General features: G+C 34.2%; 1 protein-coding gene across 11 annotated transcripts in view; it reads left to right on the top strand.

Annotated features, from left to right (window-relative positions):
- Chi (LIM domain-binding protein 2 Chi) overlaps nucleotides 1-21467 on the top strand; it is an 85012-nt gene extending 63545 nt beyond the window's left edge. For 3 of the 11 annotated variants that reach the window (XM_085954027.1, XM_085954030.1, XM_085954024.1), the window contains exons 4-10: nucleotides 15318-15411; nucleotides 16777-16879; nucleotides 17029-17201; nucleotides 18298-18501; nucleotides 19140-19263; nucleotides 19452-19591; nucleotides 20157-21461. In XM_085954027.1, the coding sequence (XP_085810153.1) occupies nucleotides 15318-15411; nucleotides 16777-16879; nucleotides 17029-17201; nucleotides 18298-18501; nucleotides 19140-19263; nucleotides 19452-19591; nucleotides 20157-20423 (1105 nt within the window). In that variant the 3' untranslated portion in view covers nucleotides 20424-21461. Of the gene's footprint in view, nucleotides 1-15317; nucleotides 15412-16776; nucleotides 16880-17028; nucleotides 17202-18297; nucleotides 18502-19139; nucleotides 19264-19451; nucleotides 19592-20156 lie in introns of all 11 variants that reach the window. The other 8 variants (XM_085954031.1, XM_085954025.1, XM_085954033.1 and 5 more) reach the window with 5 other exon arrangements.
- The last annotated feature ends 445 nt before the right edge of the window (nucleotides 21468-21912 follow it).

Below are 21912 nucleotides of genomic sequence, written 5' to 3'. Positions count from 1 at the left end.
CGCACATCGCCTAGCAACGATCTTTTTAGACCGTGCCTCAACTAATGCATGGCCTTAAAATATTGTACTACTTATGGCATTTGTTTTATTGGCAAGATGAGTGAGAAGTATAAAAGGCTCCGATAGCAAATCTGCAAGGCCCCACATCTAAGAAATTAAGAGGGGGCTTCGGTTCCGCACCCCCCGCCCCCAAGAAACGGAAAAAAATACAAATTATTTACTGTAATTGGAATGTTACGTCTTATTCTTCGTCAGGTCGTCATGATTGGATCGTGGGATTGGTCCTATGAATGGGTACGTAACACTCCTAATTCAAACGCATCAAACGTTTGCTTTAACCTCTGGGCCAGATATTTATTGCTAGACTCAAAGTGTCTGGGTATGGGGAATGTATAATGTATGTAGGTATTGTAAAGTGCGATGTTTCGCGGTCGAAGCGAAAGCGTGAAATATATGGTTACCTTGCTGTTGGCGGTGCCAATGCGATTATTGCAAGTTATTTAAAAATGCTAGATCTGGCAAGAAAAACGCCAACGTTAGACTAATGTGGTAGATATTGACTTACTGATGGAGCAATTGGAGAGTGTCGGCGCTGGATCGTCCAGGATGGAGGGAGTTTTTGAAGGAGGCCAAGACCATGGCCCCCACACCCTGAAGTGGGTCCCCAGGATAGAATGTTTGGCGGGCCCCCTTACCTATCACGAAGGGTAAAGGCAGTGTGACGAGCTACATTAGCGTTTTCCATGGTGTGCGCAGTAAAATTAAGGTGTATTTTTAGCGATTTTTTATATTTATCCCATCCATTTGTATTATGGAGTTGTCGAGTATTGGAACACAGTTAAATATTGCATCGTACAATCAAATATTTAAATTATTAATAATCATTGAAGCAAAATACTCGTAGCTCCAGGCGACTTTTTTTTACTATTAGAGCAAATTTGTGGTCTGTGTTTATCTCACTCATCTGGTCGACTCGTCACGCCGGGCCCCTAGGCTAGAGCCCTATCAACCCCCCCTGTGGAGGCCATGGCCAAGACCCACCAAGGGTTATATAGCCATGGGACATAGAATAAGTTTATTTTCAGTATAACAAACCAACATTATTTAGTTTTGTATTTCCTAAACATTTCCGAGCTACCTCTTTTTAGAACGTAGGTACTTATATTTATTAGCGCCCCCCCCTAAATAAAGTGAAACGTGATCTATTGAAAATCAAATAGAATTAAAAACTACATATTTAAAATGCGACGTTTGTTCCTATACATTGAGCACGTTCACTACATAAAAATAGGTAAATAAATATAATAAATTATACCTACTTAGTGATTACCGTTTAAATTCAATGTTTGTTATTTTGGGTCATAAACTGTGTTCCTTGTGAGCAGCCTAGCGCCCTCTTGTCTCCAATCTTTTGAGTCGTGTGTTGTCCCCACGCCCACTTGTAAAATCACTTAAATGATTAATCACGTGTCCTCGCAAATAACAGTACCTAATCCTAATGCATAGTAACCAAAGCAAGACGTCCGCTCTGGCTGACGTAAAAAAATAATTATTTTTCATTACATAGATTTTCAAAAAAATAATAGGTACCTAGTTAAGATCGAATCGGTGTTGCCCTCTTATCCTATGCTGATTTATAGTAAAAAAAGATACCTATTGATAACATACCTACTATGTATGTAAATATCCTATATAATATTTACACCTTTATTATTTCTAAAAAAAACTGTTGTACAGGGACGTGTTTTGTTTTCAATCCTACAAAACTATAGTATTTTTGGCATATTTAGCGTCAAATTATAGTATTTTACATTTTTCGTCGAATTATAAATTAAGTAAGTAGGTAAGAATTATTTCTGTTGGCAACATTGGATGTAATACAAAATAATAGTACCTAGTATGATTTCCTCCAGGCTAAGCATAGTCCAAACCCGATGTGAAGTTGTTTTTTTTTAATTGTCTCTTATTTAAATTTAAGATAATTCATGTTGAATGCCTATTTATATACATCGTTCCTATTAGGGGTCGTCAAATCACGTCGCACGATCATTGCTAATACCTACATATTATATCTAAACCATTTTGTTAGTTGAAGCCATTATTATAAGTTTCTACATAAAATATATCCATACGAATCACAGAACACGAAATAACAGATCAATCTTTATTTCAGCAATCAATCTCGCAGTGAACCTACCTATATATTTTTGTTTCAGTGGTGGCAGTATTAAGTCAAAGTGTCTGTATGATTAATCGATATCTGGTCGAGCTTCTGATTTGTGCAAACCATTGAAAAATCTTTTTTATTATGTACCTAATCATCCTAGATGCATAGAATGCTGTTTAAAGTCAGTGTTTGCCAAACCGCAATGCCCTTGGTGCTACCATAGGGGGGTAAACAATGATTCGGTTGGTCGATGGTGTGCGTGCGGATATTTAGCCCTACTAGTGCTACTAATTACCTTTCAGCCGATGACAATGTTGCGACGACTGCGCTGACAACGGTATACGTATTCGTACGCATACAATCCACGAACCGAATCATTGTTTTGTTTTTACTGTAGGTACCTATGTCATAAAATATTGTATGTACATAATGATTAGTTTTAGCGTAGATCCATATGCGAATGTTTTGGAAGGGCACGCGGATGAACTTTTTTCGTGCAGTGTTAGCAATCTACTATAATTATTTATGTAGTATTATGGACCCCTCTAAACCCCGCGCAGGTATATGTATGTTAATATGTCGGTAAAATCTATCTATCAGAAGGAGGGGGTACCTACTAACTAGCATGTTTGTGAAATACTGATTCTATTCGGGGTAATTATATTTTTTGTGAAAACCAGAGCTGTTGGAACCCTATTGAAAAAAGATTCCGTTCCTGGTTCGGTTCAAGTGGAAGAATCGAATGGGTTCAGTTCAGGTTTTTTTTTTTTTTTACAAAAAACATAAATATAGGTACCTACTACTTATACCTACCCACCAACTAGTTATACCTACATAATATGTGTATTATGTATTGTTTTTTTGAAGGAATCCTTATAAGGTAGACTGTAGAGCTTATTATGGACATCGCAAAAAAATAGTAAAAAAACCTCATTTATTTATTTAGTTCAGAGAACAAAACATTGTGGACATAACAAATCAAAATTCAGGACGTTCACAACATGATATTTACATATATCACAAGAGAGAACAAAAAATAAAAAATAAAAAACAAATAATTGTATAGGTACATACTTAAGAGTAAAATAAAGTTTCAAAAACAAAATGCACAGCACATCATTGAAAATGTCTATATATTTAGGGAGCGCATCGACTAGTCTTGCATCCCTCGCTAATGGTGCCTGATGGGTTTGACTCGCATATATTATATTATATTGTATTTCTCTAGGACGCCAGGATTAGAAACCATCCCTCGCGAGACATTCATAGCAGGCAGTGTTGCCATATTTTGAAAGTGGAATTATAGTACAGTGCCTTCAAAATTATAGTATTTCGGCAAAAAAAATAGTACGCGTCGAGTGATCAATAATTTTCAGCATTTTCAAAAAAGTAAACGTGGGGTGATTAACGTCTTGTTTTTTTAGACAAAATATCCATAAAGGGTAATTAACGTCTCGTTTGCTTAGACAAAATTCAAATGTTAAGTCGTTATGTTACTATGCCTCCCTTTTAAAAAAATCTAATCTAGGCGCCTCCTCCCCCCTTATTTCACTAAATAATACAGACACCTTTTTAAATAGTCAACAATGTACCTACTTACGAATACAAAAATGATAAAAAACATCAAGGTCATACTACTTATATTACATTAATTTGTGACGGATGTGCTTGTTTATTAGCACAATCAATTTCAATAGTAGTCAATCCAAATTCATATTCGTTCATTAACAAATGGATTCTATCATGGACCCCACATCCTGAAGCGGGTCAGGCCTCGATTTTTCAATCACATATTTAAAATATTTAACACCCGTGAAAGAAGGAAACAGGCGACTTTTTTTATATTAATAAAATAATGTGAAAAGTGCATTAGCAAACTAACCAAGAACTCAGTAAATAGATTTTTGTTTGCTTCAATATACCTGGCGTAGAAATCATTTAAAGGTGGAGACATGGCGAACTTTTTTTTTTTTGTCATTTTGATTTCCTAAGCTCCAATTTTATATGAATGCCTTCACTTTGTCGTTTTAAATCAGTGAATACATTAGTGGTCCTTGGATTGATTTATTCACTCAACCAAATAGACAAGTTTAACAACAAAATTATAGTTCCTAAACAAATTTGCCTCAAATTTCAACATTATGATTAATTTGACCCTTTTATTTATTTTTTATGAGATAGCCATTGCGCTTCACAATAGTATAGAAGTGAGGGATTATAAAGTTAGTCTACATATTTGCAGAAAGGTTTGCAAACAACCTTTTATAGGACTGTTTTTTTGTGTAGTTTATAACTAGCGGCCGTTTTATAAACTATGCATTTGCAAACTGCAAACCTGTGGCTATATAAATTGTGTTAAACTTTTCGCGCCTCCCAGTTTGGAAATCGCTGTGTTAAGTAATTAACGTCACCTTTTTTTTGCGTCTCACGGATTATTTTGGCGTTCTTTTTCTTCTATTGGCAACTTTTTTTCCGATTTCTCAAAATTATAGTAGTTTGGTCGTACTATACCTGTTTTATATCGTACAAAGTACACAGAAGAAAATTATAGTACAAATACTATAATAATTATAGTACGGTTGGCAACACTGAACTAGATTCCCATACACCGTGATTCTAAATCCAAACAACTGTCAAAACTTAACAATAATTCTAAAAAATGTTTGGTATTGCCAGAACCAGTGTTGCCATCTTTTCAAAGTGGAATTATAGTACAAAACCTACAAAATTATAGTATTTGGGGAAAAAATATAGTACGCGTTGTCATCTGTTGAAAATGTATAGGTTTGTGTTTATGTATATGTTTCTCAGAAAAAAAAATAACGGAGAATTTGAGAAACTCCGAGACCCATTTTTATTTAGGTGCCTCCTCAATAATGCTTACCGAAGAATTCAAGAAATTTCATTTTAAACCAAAGTCAACGGATTTTTTTACGTTTTTCGAGCAATTTTTTTCCAAGTTCTCCAAATCTTCTTATATTGCGAAATTATAGTAGGTACTTTGCACCAATTTATCAAACGGAAATATCGAAATTTTAGTACTTTTTACATATTTTTTCCGATATTCAAAATTATAGTATTTTTGGCGTACTATACCTGTTTTATATCGTACATAGTACGCGGACCAAAATTATAGTACAAATACTATAAATATAGTGCGGTTGGCAACACTGATAGCAGGCAAAAATCAAGAGCAGAAGTGACCTACGTGATTAAATAGAGTTAAAAGTGAGCTTGTCTGAAACTGAAAGGCAGTCGGAAAGTAATCGTTTGTCGAAATAGGTATTATTTGAAACAATACGTAGGTACGTCGGAATGTAATGTAGTATTTTTAGCTCCCAGTAGGTATGAAAATATGATAGATGTTCGGTTCCGGTTCCAATTCCAGCTCTGGGCAAATCCAGTGTTTAAAAAAAAAGATTAATTTTGTACGAAATGTTGATTCCACCAACCGGCACAGTTGGTGGAATCAACATTTCAACTCTCAACTCGGTTGAGCAGTCTGAGGTTTGGCTGTTTGTAGCTATTTTTTAATGTTCAGTAGTTCTTGGCTATACCTATTTCGTTTTACGAAAAACTTACTTGCGATATTAAAATTGCACCTGAACAAAACGCATGTCATCGCGAGTCGCGACACGTTATTTCCGTGTCCGCACGAGTACAGAGGTTCATACAATATTATTAGCTTATGAACTTGTAATTTTTATACACGCCAAGTTGGTCCAAAGCAGTCTCAAATAGATGCATATTCGTTATCATCATCCTGGAACAATTCACTGCTTGATGAAGGCATCTCCAAACTAATTCATCTCTATCTTGTGTGTCGGGTGTGTTCTTACAATACTATTAGCCTATGAACTTGTGTTTTTTATACACGCCAAGTTGACCCAAAGCAGTCTCAAGTAGATGCATATTCGTTATCATCATCCTGGAACAATTCACTACTCGATGAAGGCATATCCATACAGATTCATCTCCATCTGGTGTGTCGGTGTATTTCCATTGAAAGATTTTAGTCAACTAATAATCCCACACCTTTGTCTGCATTCTTTTTGCCCTAATAGATTTTGTCCAGCATCCATCTGTACCTACCTACTCGTAAATTTTGGAACTACCTTTGAAGGTCCATGCTACGAACTGGCATGATTACAGTTAAACATGATGTTTATAGTACGGTTATAGAATAATTTTCGTCACCTACGCGGGTGGGACGAGCTTTGGTCTTCACTTATCCCCTATCAACATAAAATCCCAAGATATATTATATTATGCACCTAATATGTATTGATTAGTCTACCTACATAATAAAATGATTGCAAAAAATATTAAAACCACAGAATAGATTAATAAATAGAATTCCGATAGGCTACTACCTAATACACTATATTTTGACGCAGGGTTTTGAATGTGTGAGTGTCCTACGAAATTTAACCACACATTATAGACGTGCAGTAGTGTGTGTTGCAACCATCAAATACACCAATATCGAATGAGCGTCAGTACCACAGAACAGATAATAAATAGAACACCGATAGGCAATATTCAATTCGCCACATGGTGAAGCAGGCTTTTGAATGTGTGAGTGTCCTACGAAAATGAAGCACGCATTATGCACGTGCAATAGTGTGTGTAATACACCAACACTAAATGAGCGTAAATGCATAAACCGAGAGCAGTTTTTAGTATTCGACGTAAAACGTATTCTTAACACGTGTGTAAGTTTAACCCGGCTTCTTCCTTACTCGAGTCGGTTACCTGCTATCGCCTTACCCGTTGTGTATTTCAGTTCACATTATTTCTGAGTTCCCTGGTCAGTACATAATACGAGAGCAGTTGTCAAAACGAACGACAAGCGTATTCTTTATACGTGCTTAAGTTTATCCCATATTTTTCCACACTCGAGATCATTATTTCTGAGTTTCCTGATTAAAATAATCACATTTGCCACGGCCTCTCAATGAATAAATTAATAAATTGATGCAGTTGGCAGAGCGCTCGGTTATCAACCGAATCGTTGGTGGCTCTACGCCGCCCGTGTGCGTTTTTTGTTTTCCGATTTTCGAATAAGCAGGACTCGCTCCGAAACCGTCGAAATTGCTTTAAAAAAGTTTCACTTATTGAAAAAGTCACAAAATATTGACACCATTATAAAAACTGACAGAGAGGACTGGGGGAGTTTGGATGAGGAAGTCAAGGCCCAACCCCCAGGGTTCTGCATTCTCTTCTATACAACGGTGATAATTTTACTAACGCTACATATTATTATAGTATAATATTATTGCGAACGTTGTATCCGTGTGGACGGTGCTTATCAGTGCGCACGTGCGCGAACACATGCTCGCGGGCGGCAGGCCTAGACGTCATACCAAACCTACAGCTGCGCAGCACCGTAACCATTTTTTAAACGGTTAACGGCCCACGTGCTCGTCGAAGGTCAAAATTGAGTTTGTATTGTATTTTCAAACCATGATCCTGGACACTCCTTAAACGTTGTAGATAATCTATTTATATAATTTTGATGCTTTATTATCCTTTATAGTTATTTTAAACATTTGATGACTGCATAAAGTATTTTTGTTACATAAAATAGTATTCTTTTAAACCTCTCGCTCTAATGTTTTAGAATATAGTCATATTTCGGTACATAACTGTGCAGTGGTGTTACGATTTTTTACATTTATTAATTTTTAAACGCATTTATAAAACCATTAGTATAATTTATTATGAGATCATTTTTGTAAGATATTCACGATTAAAAAATATATTGATAATCTCTGTGATCCCAAATTTGACAAGAATTAGGCATTTTATTATTCAAAAAACAGGCAAGATTAACACATTTGAAGATGATTCTAAAGATATTTATTATAAGCTATGTCTTTGACCATTCAAGTGTGATAAATATCTTATGAATAATGATTGCTTTATAATAATTATTGACCTATGAATAAGGTAGTGTTTTTTTGAAATACGCCATTTCTTTTGTCATTCCCCAGTGGTTAAGCTACAACATACGGCCGTAGCCATAAATTGACAAACTATAATTGAAGTAGGGAGTAAAATGATATTGACGCGCGTGTTTGAACATGTACCGTTTAAAAAAAATTAAAATAAATTCGGTTAGGTACATGTTCAAACACGCGCGTTAACATAATTTTAGTCCCTACTTTAATTATAGTTTGTCAATTTATGGCTACGGCCGTATGTTGTAGCTTAACTACTAGGGAATGACAAAAGAAATGGCGTATTTCAAAAAAACACTACCTTATTCTTGGGTCAATAATTATTATAAAGCAATCATTATTCATAAGATGTTTATCACACTTGAATGGTCAAAGACATAGCTTATAATAAATATCTTTAGAATCATCTTCAAATGTGTTAATCTTGCCTATTTTTTGAATAATAAAATGCCTAATTCTTGTCAAATTTGGGATCACAGAGATTATCAATATATTTTTTTATCGTGAATATTTTACAAAAATTATCTCGTAATAAATTATACTAATGGTTTTATAAATGCGTTTAAAAATTAATAAATGTAAAAAATCTTAGCACCACTGCACAGTCATGTACCGAAATATGAGTATATTCTAAAACATTAGAGCGAGAGGTTTAAAAGAATACTATTTTATGTAACAAAAATACTTTATGCAGTCATCAAATGTTTAAAATAACTATAAAGGATAATAAGGCTTTAAAATTATATAAATAGATTATCTACAACGTTTAAGGAGTGTCCAGGATCATGGTTTGAAAATACAATAAAAACTCAATTTTGACCTTCGACGAGCATGTCCCCCCTTAATAATTATAGATGTAGGTATAACCAATAGGGTTATACCAACGGTAATCGTTCGGCGGGCGAATTTATAACTTCAAATTTAAGATATTTTATTTTCCTATCGAGGGTAAATTTGTCGCAAATGCAATTTTTCTGAATTTTCAATTTTGCTACTAATTGTCATTAGTTGCGAGCTGCGACCAAATATAAAAAAAACAACATAACTTTAATACCTACTTCTGAACGAATTAAACGAGTTTAATACGCAAAGACGAAAATTAAAAAATAAATTAATCCAATATTATACCAATTGTTGCATCATTACAATCAGATAGTAAGGTGATGACTGATGAATATAATAATTATTGAATAAGTACCTACTTACTTGAAAAATTACGATCTGATTTATGTCTTTAATGGTATTGGAACCGAAATGAATATCGACTAAATTTAATATTATTAACCTTTCATGATCTGTGATGTCAAGTAAAGTGACACGAGTTCATAAAATATTATATATTATTATTTCAGTTTATACTTATACATTTCAAACACTCTATATTTTAGGTGTTCTTACATCCATGTTAAATGATCGATTTGTAGGAAACGCTTTCTATTCTTAAATATATTATGTTGGAAATAAGAAACATCCGAAACATCTACCTATAAATCTATGACGATGTCTAGTATCTTTCTACGGTAACCTAATGCGACAGGGCAGTCGGCAACGGAATTTATTAGGACACAGAGAGGGGTTATCATTATACTATTGTAAAATGGAATTCTGCCAAGTATGTGCTATTAATGATTGATTCCAATTATTACTAATATTAATCCAGGAATAACTATTTTGGCATTTATAATGTAATTTTTATTACTTAAATTCTACAATATATATATTAGGATTTAAACATAAAAATTCTCCCCAAAACTAATATAAACAATTATATTTCTCTTTAAATCTTGTGTGTACAGGACAGTGGCGCACCCAGGGGGGTGCAAGGGGCCCTGGCACCCCCCAAAAAATGAAAATTATCAGAATGATTTTAAACATTGACATTGAAAGCCAATAAACTATACCTTTGGACTTAGACAAATAAAAACACGACAAAAAAATGATTTGTAATAATTCTCCAGCACCCTTTTTAGACAAATTTCTTAGATTTTAATTTCTAACACAAAAATTTCGAAACACTAATGTCAGGTATTTTTAGAAACCCAATCCCTAATGGAACTGCCAAAAAATTCTCGGTGTCCACCCGAATTCCGTAGTGGTGTAGGTCATGGCTGGGGAGGGTTGACAGGGCTCTAGCCTGGGGGCCCGGGCTGTGGGGGACCCGGCGTGTCGGGTTGACCAGATAAGTGAGATAAACACACACCATAAATTAACTTTAATAGTAAAAAAAGGCGCTATTATACTTCATGACCATGAACATTTTCAATTACTTATATAATTGTGCAATATATTTTTTGATTATTATGTGTCGATGTATTAAAAACCGCCAATAATTCACTGTATAAGTACCCTTAATTTGAACTAAAACACAATTTGAAAAACGTCAATGTAGTGTTTCGCACTGCCTTTAATCTTAGCGGTAGGTAGGGGGCCCGCCAAATATCCTAGCTTGAGGGCCCGTTTCAGAATGTGGGGACCATGGTGTAGGTACACCGAGTGCAATAGACAAAAGACCGATAAACTAGAAATTAGGCTGTCAAGAAGAAAAAGAGCCTATAGGACTAATTTACATTCTCCTCCTTGCCCCCCCCCCCAATATTAAATCCTGGGTGCGCTACTGGTACAGGAGTCTTTCTAGAATCTAGAAAAACCACTTGGGACTTTTTGAACTGGTCTATTACATTATTTTGAAACATTTTATCACGTCTTGAATACATATTTCTATTTTTTTGTTTATTTATTTAAGTATTTCCATCACATCCATTTTTGACAGGTACATATTATGAACTTTGTGATGCAAAAACTCATTTAATATTCTAAAAATACATGCAGCTATTTTTTCCAACAAATGTGGTAAGATTTAAAAATATAATTAGATTTCCCTTGTTCCTCTTGTTGAGCAGTTAATTGCATTTTTTATTTGAAGCACCATAATAGCTTGGATGTCTCTTAAATCATTCATAGTCGATCTGCTTTTAGGGTGAATGTTGTTGAGTATATTATATCACAATAAAATAGGATAACCAGCGGTTTTCAAAGTTTTTCGTTTTGCAGCACCTTATTATATAGGTACATACCTAAAGATTTTTAACGCTGCCTTATAACATATTAATTAGTGTGGTGTCTGCCTGTTCAAGGGCGGAAGTGAAACTATGTGTTTTTAGCGCCTGAAGCACTACAAAAATGCGCCCTGTACGTTGTAAAAAATTGTGTCAAATTTAAGTATATAGTTATATACAAATGTACCAATGACATTAATATGGACGAAGCATCTGGAAAAAAAATGACCCACTTTTTTGTCGGGTCTGCCGAATGGCATAATCTGTTCTGACGCCATTACAATAAAGGTGATATTGCTATAAATTCCCGATGCTTTTTGTCGGGCCTGCTGAATGGTTCGGTTCGAACGAGTTCGCTCAAACGAACATTGATACTAGAAACACTGTTCTAACGCCATTACAATAAATGTAATATTGCTATAAATTCCCGATGCGTGATATCGCATAATGGATATTTCGTGACGTCTACCTATGCACGTGCGAATGTCGCTATGCGCTAATTTACTTGCTAGCTACTGTGCTGAGTGCGTCGTCCATTAATAATGTCATTGAAATGTACCAATAAACTTATATTATCCTAGAAATTTTATATTAATCACCGATACCGACAGTGAGATGAATACTGAAAGTAAAACACATAAAATAGTAATTAAGAGATATATTGCATTTTATGAAGAAAATATTTAGAAAGTTAAAGACAAACATGCACATAATATTCGTAAGCTGGTGGTTTTGAACACAAAATTTTCACTGGTTACTCAACATATGAAAATTGTATACTTATAATTTTTTTTTATATTAAACAATTTATATTTTTTCTACATTCACCCTTACACCATAGGGTTTCTCAAATCTTGGGATCAAACTAAACTGCTACCGTCGAATGGGGTTATTCCGCCTGCCAAGTATTATTCCGCCCAGTAAAAAATATTTTATTTGTATGGCCACTACCAAGGCCTGAACAAAAACGATGCATGAGTGCGAGTGAGAAAGTATTCGGCACCCTTATAATCTCTGCGACACGCGCTAGATAAAGATAAAAGGTCTACATATGTTTTAGGTAGTTTCCAAAAGTATCGCTGACAAATCGCGGTGAATCGCTTCACGTAGCGTCGTAGCTCGTGTTGCTAAATTGCTATTTTTTGTGTTAAACATAAAGTCAGTGGTAAATATTTTTAGTTAATTAAGTAGGAAACATGGTTTTGTGTGTTGTATTAAAATATGGTAGCCGTACTGATAAGCAAGAAGATGGTATTACGTTTCATAGGTAAGTTGATACATGTTCGTGATAATTTATTTGTAAGTATATTATTATATATTTTAATATCAGTGACCTAGTGTTTCTTTAAAATAACTTAAATTATGGATATCTTTACCTAATGGTTGCATTTTGACCGCTTAAAAATACTATATAACGTAAAAAAATAGGAAATTATATTTTAATTCTGAGCGTCTAGTGCGAGCACTTTGGGCGAGCACTACCGAAATGGTCTATGGTCTCGAACATTTGTAGACGAATGCGTTCGCTCGCTCACAAACCAAACGCATGGCACGCAGCTTCATTTAGCAATGCAACGGGTGGCGTCTAGATGTATCTATAGTCTATGGCCACTACCTATTTTTACACTCGGGTAGAAAAAATATTTCTTTATAACCTTGTTCTCAATTGTTAGTTTGTCATATTGTACATTTTAAACATCTATAAATTTACGTTAGTTAATAATATAAAACTTGACTTTTGTAAATGGTGTGTGCATATGCAGTTTTTTCAACTGTCGAAAAATCATCATTTATCTATCAGAAATACAGTAGGTATGATATTGATATTTTTACTCTCCATTCCATTATATGTTAGCAATTAGAATGCATAGTTATATTTAAATAAATTGAATTTTAAAGACTAAAATTAAAATACGCCAGGCGGACTTGTACCGAAGAGCGACATGAAGTTTTGGGGTTATTCCGCCTGGGGTAGGGTCGTCAGAACACTTAAATAATTGCATTATTTTATAATATCAATAAATACATTAAATTGTCTATTATTTAATAGTGGAATGCCAATATAGGTATAACAACGCGATTATTATTATTATTTGTTCGTTAATAAACCAATTTGCGTCTAATAAAATTGTATAAAAAGTACTAAAATATAAAAATACACATAAGCATACTAATTGTATTGGTCTCTATTTTGTCATTAGATGTAAGAGGCCTCATTAAATCGGTTTTTGTATTCAGTTACAAAGATACTTTTTGTAATATTTCTTTAAAAAAAAAAAAAAAAAACATAAAAAAACAATAGTTTCATACATTATATTCCTACCTGATTAATATGCATGTTAATTTGTTAGAACATAATATCATAATATTATGTACAAAAAATAATTAATTATATTTTTTGCACACCCCTAAGTTCAATCTACAAAATGTATGCATGGGTCAGTGAAACAAGGGTAATTCCGCCTAGAAACTTTTGATGCCGCAAAAACATACAAAAAGGTGATTGTTGATGGGTTATGGTATTCAAAATGTTTGCAGCAGATGTTATGAGTATTATTCTACTACATTGCTGTTACTTCGTAATAGTGATAATGACTTTTTTTGACGGATTTTTTTTAAAGTGAGACAGTATATTACGCCTACATATTTGTATCAGTAAAATCAATGTATTAGAATGTAGATAAATAATATTAACTATTTTTAATAATTACAGTTAAGTATATAGAACCATATACGTAGTACAAAAAAAATCAGAAAATAGAAAACCAGGCTGAATAACCCCATTTGACATACCCACATTTACCAGTTGATTTTATTGCTAGGAAGATTCACAACAGTAATAACCATAGATAAAAAGATATAATATGAAAACAATGGCTGTCTAACTAAATATGATTGCAGTTGCAGTGAAGCAAAAATGTCAAGACATTCAATTAAATGGCGTTTTAAAAAAATGAGTTGCCATGGTGAATCAGTGATTGGCCATTCAAATGTTCAGGATATTGGTTTCTTATACATACGTCATAGGTATCAAAGGTTATTATGATCCATGATCTACGATACAATGTTATGCTAGTGGGTAATAATTATTATAACCCACATTCTCCTATTTATCAACTTTTACACTAAGTGATTCTGACGCTGTCCTGTGCAATGATTGATATCTTTGGTTGAACCACTTTCTGGTGGAATAGGTAGTTTTAATATTCATAGATTAAAGAATGTTATTAACTCACCTGAATAACACAATGTATCTCTGAAATTTCACAAACATAATAATTATGTGTGGATAATCCAGCAAAATGATTTCTTCTATTGGAATGTATTTTTGTATACACTTTGACAAGCTGATATAATATTGCATTAGTCTGATATCGCTTGGTGTAATATTTTCTCATTTATTTACATTTTGTCTGGGAAGTGGTCACATCATAATGAAACTGTTATGCAAACCATGAGCTACTTCTAATTTTCTTCAACTGTTGAAGTTGTTGTGGGTTTTATTATTAAAAAAAATAATAATAAGTGGTTAATTTTGGATAATAAGGACTTTGATAAGTATAGATATATTTTGACAGTGATATTTTTCAATTTAGATTTAGGCTGTCAATCCAAAATTTATTAGTAGTTTATTTACTTTATTGGTGGACCTCAACCGACGTCTTGCATAGGCATGTTCTATAATATACTCAATCTTTTGCAATTTAATATTTGTTTCCCACTCATCGAATTTTAAAATTAATAAATTGGTCCTTCTGTTTTAAAAATAAGCGATTCATTATATTATTTAGTACACATCACACTTCACTACATTGAACAACTTTAGTTTCCTTATACATTTCAGCATTAAATCGTTCATCTCACATGCATTTTACATAACACTTAACTTAAATTCATGATATTATATTGATCGTCACCGTATTAATAATTTAACCAAAGTCTCTTTTGTCATGAACATTGATTGAACGCATTATAAATTATCTGCTTACTTGAAAAGCGTTTCCAATTGAAAACTTCTTGAGTTTTGTAAGAGTCAATTTAATCACTGACGAGGCAGTCAGACGAGACCATCAGACACGACACATACAAAGTCACTACATGTACATGAAATCTACGGTTTCTTACCCGTAGATCTGTCCCTGTTCCCAGGAGGCACACGCCCTACTTCGGACAGCCCGACTACCGAGTGTACGAGCTCAACAAGAGACTGCAGCAAAGGACCGAGGTGAGAAACAATCACATCATCACATTGCATGTTTCAAGTCCAAGTGGGAATGCTCCAAATTCAACCTGGGGGGCAATTTTTTAACGAAGCAGTATCGCAAAATATGAAAACCTGCTTGAAAACGCGAAATAGCTTCAAAAGTAAACATAGTGCTTCGAACATTGTCCAATAATGCAGTGAAAATATTGGGCATTTATGGTCGCGTAAGAGTTAACATTATTTATTTGTCTATGCTCACATGGTATGACAGCTCAAGTTAACATGTAAATAAGAAAATAACCTAAAATATGGTAATGAATGACATTATCACATTTTATTAGTAACCGTTATAATAGCATTAATAAAACGACTTATTCTTAAAGAACGTAGCTAATTTATCTTTGATGAAGCTACTTACGTCAATTAGTTACCTTATAGGTAGGTACCTATTATTGATATTATAATGGTAAATACCTACGAGAATGGAAACTGAAATCGCAATGTATTTTACAAACCTAATATTAATTAAATAATATGTATGTATCTAATTACAAAATAACAATAAATACTTTAATAACACAATACAATAATATTTAAAAACCAAAAAACATTACGCCATTCAATCTGTTTTTAGTGTTTTCGATCTGTCAAAATTAAAATAGATAACTGCCAGGCGCAGCGACAAACTAGTGCCTCTACCGGGGAAGCATGTGAAACTCAAAAGCATTCATGACTTTTAGTTGCGTTTGCATAAATCGAAGCAGTAATAAAATTTCTCATACAAAATCGAAGCGGGCCGCTTCAATAGCTTTAGACACTGGTTCGTTCAATAATTGCCCTCCCGTGGTGTAACAGAATTCAAACACTAATTGAGAAAATGGGACAAGCGCTTTAATTCCATCTTCATGCTTGCTTGCACTAAAAACATTTGACCATTTTTATGAATGTTCGATATTCGGAACCATATCGAGTTAACGACAAAACCGCACTAGTGAATTACTAACTTTTCAATAGAGCATAAGCTATGGCTTGCCAAACCAATCTGAATTTAAAATCAATTATGTTGATTAAGACCTGAAGAAATCGTAGAAGGAAGTGTTCTTTTGATGCGCTGATTTGACAGACCTTAAGATCTAATACATTGATAAAGTGATATAGAATGATAGACAGTAGAAAACAGTTGCTTTTATATAAAGCGTTGAAACAGTGCATATTCAAAAGACAATACTTTTCTATTCATCTTTTACTTTTAGAATAATGTCAATATCTGCAAATATTAATTTATTTATTAAAAATTTCTTTTTAACCATTTTGAATGTGGTGAATCCAATTTCCCTTATTGGCCACATTCTTGATGAAGTGTAAAACGTTGTGATGACTTTCCAGGAGTCTGATAATCTCTGGTGGGATGCGTTTGCGACCGAGTTCTTCGAGGACGATGCGACGCTCACACTCACCTTCTGCCTTGAAGATGGACCCAAAAGATATAGTAAGCATAGCATTTTATTTTCTTCTTTCGTGTTTTGGATAATCATGCACTGCATATTTACGAGATCTCAAACAAGACGGCATCGAGTTTACATACGTGATATGGATTTTAACATACTAAGATTTTAATGTTATTATTTTTATTTTCAGCCATAGGCCGTACCCTTATCCCCCGCTATTTCCGATCGATATTCGAAGGAGGCGTGTCGGATTTATACTACAATATGAAACATCCGAAAGAATCGTTTCATAATACCTCAATCACGCTGGACTGTGATCAATGTACCATGATAACGCACCACCGCAAGCCCATGTTTACTAAGGTGAATTACAATTATTTCTATCTAATATAATCTTTTTATATGACAATGCAATAGAGCTAACATCATATTGCCTCTAGGAATAAGTTATTTGCTGGAACATTGATGAATGAATCTAATCAATATTTCCATAGTAATACGAAATCACTGTTTCTTTATCTGATGTACAATGGTGTTTATCCGGCTTGAATATTTTCTCTGGATTAAATGGTGATTGCAGGTGGTAAATGCAAATTTGATGGTGTTTTCAAGTTGGTATTTTGTTGATGTGAGGTCAAATGTTTATGTGCAGGGCACCTTAGGTTTAGGTCGCTTTGTAGTGACACCTGTGAACAAAAATAACAAGCTGAAATGTGGCTTTGAAACTGACTGCTAGATGCAACATGTAATTATGAAGAATTTTTGGGTGACAATTTCCGTTGTCGGTTACAAAGTGTCGACCATTCATCGCAAATTAATCCAGGTATTTTATCTGTCCCTAATCCCCTTTCGGTGTGTTCATACAGTCAATCAATCATATAATTTGACTTGGGTAAATAAATTAACACGCTGATCACGGAAATAACATTTTATCCTATATTTTCAATTGGCTCACTCTTCGACGAAATAACATCATGTTGGGTGGATGGATTCTTAACATAATAGAATCCCATCCGAACAGCTTGTCATATAGAATATTCTGTTACTGCAGAGATAACTATTGTAGTATTGTACTTGTGTAGTTTACCTATTCCCCATATTGTGAAAGTTTACTTGTAGCGAAAAGTTGGTGACATCTGAACATATTATGAATAAAATGGAGTCTAATTAAGTGTCTGAAAAATGTTCTGTGGCAATTTTTGTTCCATTCTGTGGTCATATGGTTTTAAATTTGGTTTGTCTTGATCCATTGTAAATGTTCATGAATGAATGCAATATATTTTTTGGACACATTTATTTTTTTAATACACCTAACCAAGCGAAAATGAACTCTATCTGCCCAGCATTCTCATAAATGAGATCGCACTATGATTCTCGTGTTTATTAATTTTTTTGATTTCTCAAACGGATTTGTAATAATAATGTTGTCATGTGGCACTATAATTTAATTTTTTTGCAGGTATGCACGGAGGGGCGGCTTATTCTAGAGTTCACCTTTGATGACCTGATGAGAGTAAAATCGTGGCACTTAGCGATTCGGACGCATCGAGAGCTCATTCCAAGATCTTCTGTGGATCATGGACCGGATCATGTTGTCTTAGATCATCTCAGTAAAAATATCACTAGGCAGGGTATCACCAATTCTACGTTAAATTATTTGAGGGTAAGAAATAGTCCTTTCTAAATGATTTTTATCATTACCTGTACACAATGAGGTGTCTATTTTCAAATTTGAAAGTTTGCCCATTTTTATTAACTGATCAACCATTAATTGCAATAAATATAAGCAAAATATAATTGGACCTTTGTTTGAACTTTTTAATTTATCATTCAAGTTTTAAAACACTATGTATACTTTTGATGTGTTTTTGATAGGTGACCTATCTTATTTTTTATTTTACTACCTGTTCAATAAGCAAAGAAGGGTAAAAAAACACTCAAGTTGGATATTTGTGAACACTTTGAAAATATTCATTTGAACATAGCAATGTTATATTATTACAAATGGTTTCATTCTGTTCAAATTGTGACACTTGGTGTTCACAAAAATATTTACTATTGAATTTTTTTTTAACTATGTGGTTTAACATTCCGCCCCATAGAAATTGCATATAAAATATTTACATATTATTTTTGTTAGATTTTGACAATATTATGTCATCGATTATTGGAAATTTACACCTCATTCTCTACCTATTCTCAACATATATTTTTTTAATTAAATCTTTATTAATCAGAAAACCCAAAGATCTAATAATATTATTTTTATCTAATTAACTAAAACTTTTTTGTCGTTTTCAGCTATGTGTTATCTTAGAACCAATGCAAGAATTGATGTCAAGGCATAAAGCGTACGCCCTCTCGCCCAGGGACTGTCTCAAGACGACGCTTTTTCAAAAGTGGCAGAGGATGGTTGCCCCGCCAGGTATAAAATTGCAACTATCCAACACTCTTCTACCTCCTTCAAAAACAATCAACTGAAACATATGAAATAGAGCCAACGGCCGAGAGCTTTGGATCTTTGCCCAAGTTTTCAATGTTAAATCATGAATGTTTACATATTGTAATGCGGCCATGCCGGCTGATGATAGTAGTGGTACAAATTGTGAACAGATGTGATCTCTTCGACAGAATCCCAGAGACCTGCCAACAAACGAAGAAAGCGAAAGGGGTCAAACAGCGGAGCCAACAGCGCACCGCCCGTCACCGCCAAAAAGAGATCGCCCGGACCTAACTTCTCATTAGCGTCGCAGGTAATTGATTTATTATTTTATAATCTTCCATTTTGCACTGTCCATTACTTTCATCACTTGGTTAAAACAAAGAGTTTGACTGAAATAAGAAGGAACTTTGTTCTGCTGAATCCATGAATTTCCCTAAAATGTATGTATATAATTACGATTCAATTTCATATTGCGACGCCATTTGAGGATTAATCTCATATCCAATCATTTTAAGATACCCTATTTCTCATTTTCACTTATTGACACATATTGTGATTTAAAGTTAATTCTACACGGGTTTGGCAACTTCATGAATTGAGCATAATATTATTAATTTATGGAATTGACTTTCTAAAATCTCATTGATATGCTTGCGGTTTTGACAGATGCAGGCGAAAACAGTAAAGTTTGGTACAAATAAACCACAGTGCGAAATGAATTGCAGCTGATTTAAATAGTAGGCCATGGGTCCTTTTTTAGCTTCACTTTCATATATTTCGGCTACATATGGAAGAGGTTTTTTTCGATGTCTTTGGAATAAAGACTTAAAAAATAAACAAAAAACGAGCAGTTAATAAATAAATTTATTTTTCAGGACGTGATGGTGGTAGGGGAACCCTCCCTGATGGGCGGAGAATTTGGGGATGAAGACGAGCGCTTGATAACGCGTTTGGAAAACACGCAATACGACGGAGGAGAAGTGGTGAACTTCCACGAGGGAGGAGTGGTCGGCGGGCCGGGACCTGCCTGGCACGCCCCGCCCGCCTCCGCGGGACCTGACGGACGGCCGCCGCAGCAGGGACCGGGACAAGGGCAAGGGCAGGCCGGCGATTCAGGAGTGCAGGTGAAGAGCCCACACTAGCGCCGAGGCAGGCGTGCTACGCCCGCACCGATGCCCATGCCTTCGTCCGCCCCCCACCACGCCCTGTGGCGCCCCTCTGCCGCCGTCTACGCTGGCCTGCGCAACAACTGGTGACTCGTTCCTCGCAGTGTGTGACTCACGTGACCGGTTCGAGTTTATTCGCTCGCCCTCGTTCAGAATCTAACTGATCTCATTTTATAAGAGGGATGGTGTTGATTAATTGGCATTAATGAATTTGCCATTTAATACACAATATAATTTATTTACCGACATGAAATAGTTGTTGAAATGTCGGCCGGGCCGCATTTTATCTTTATATTTACAACAGCGACCTTCTGAATGTGAACTGAGAAACGAAAGGTTTCAATAGGAGAGAATCCCGTCGATGAATGTGACCTCAAGAACGTTAATTGATCTCGGATGTGGCAACGGAAAAAGGAATTTTAAATTATAACCTCAAATAATTGTGATTCCCGATCAGTATTCAAAAGTGAAATTAAAAAATGAACCGCGCTTAGCTTTTAGATTAAAGGATGGGATGTTCAAATTTTCATTGACAGCGGAAAATATGTCGTTTTAAATTGATTTAGTTTCTTATAATTCCTAAATGATATTTTTATTAGTTTTCTATAAAATAGATTGTTTTTTATGTCAAGTATTTTTTATTTTATCCCGGGTCATCCATCATCAGTTATACATATTAATGTTTGATGGGCCATTTATTTGGCCATATTGTCAGATTTTACTTAGAAAAAAGTCATTGCTGTGAAGTTATTTCATTTAAGAACGATATATTCTCCGCGTGCGATAAACAATGTGATAGCGAGGGTCTTTAGGAGTTGGAATAGATTTTCTTTTAACTAATTGATAACGTGTCCTTCGAGGAACATTTCTAATAAATGGTGAGAGAAAGTGAAACGACTGTGTGTATTTAAAAAAAGTGACGTTAAACCGATATAATTATTATTGTGGACGAGAATCGCATTTTAAAATTTAATTAAATAAAAGAATTTAGGCTAACGAGTGAGGGGAGTGTCCTTTTTGAAAAAGATTTAAATAAAATATTAGATTTTCGAATAAAATCGAGACATTCATTGATAGTGTATTATTTCCTTTTATAAATATATATATTATAAATATTATTGATTGAATAATAATTAATTATTATGGATTGAGTTGTGTCGGCAGTAATTTAAGGTTCACTCTCATTTTAGGTATTAAATTTTAAAAAGATCATGATGAATTTAATTAAATCGAAGAAAATTAAAAGAAGATTATTATATTCGTAAATAATTGAAGAAAAATAGATTTCGTGTGCTCCCTTTTTACGTTTTATTATTATTTGTCCCCCCCCCCTCCGATGAGATGTTTTTTTCTTCCTACATAGTTATTTGTATATAAATTATATTGTACAATTTCAACAGTTTTATTATGAAAATTGAATTCTGTATGACTTTTCAGATAATCTTTTACTGGCAACTTTGAACCA

Source organism: Rhyacophila brunnea, unplaced genomic scaffold (assembly GCF_057557595.1).
Source record: "Rhyacophila brunnea isolate RB1 unplaced genomic scaffold, BYU_Rbru_1.0 scaffold_4, whole genome shotgun sequence".
In the NCBI taxonomy this organism is placed as follows: domain Eukaryota; kingdom Metazoa; phylum Arthropoda; class Insecta; order Trichoptera; family Rhyacophilidae; genus Rhyacophila; species Rhyacophila brunnea.
The sequence above is the reverse complement of the archived record's forward strand: the minus strand, read 5'-3'. Positions and strand labels throughout refer to the sequence as shown.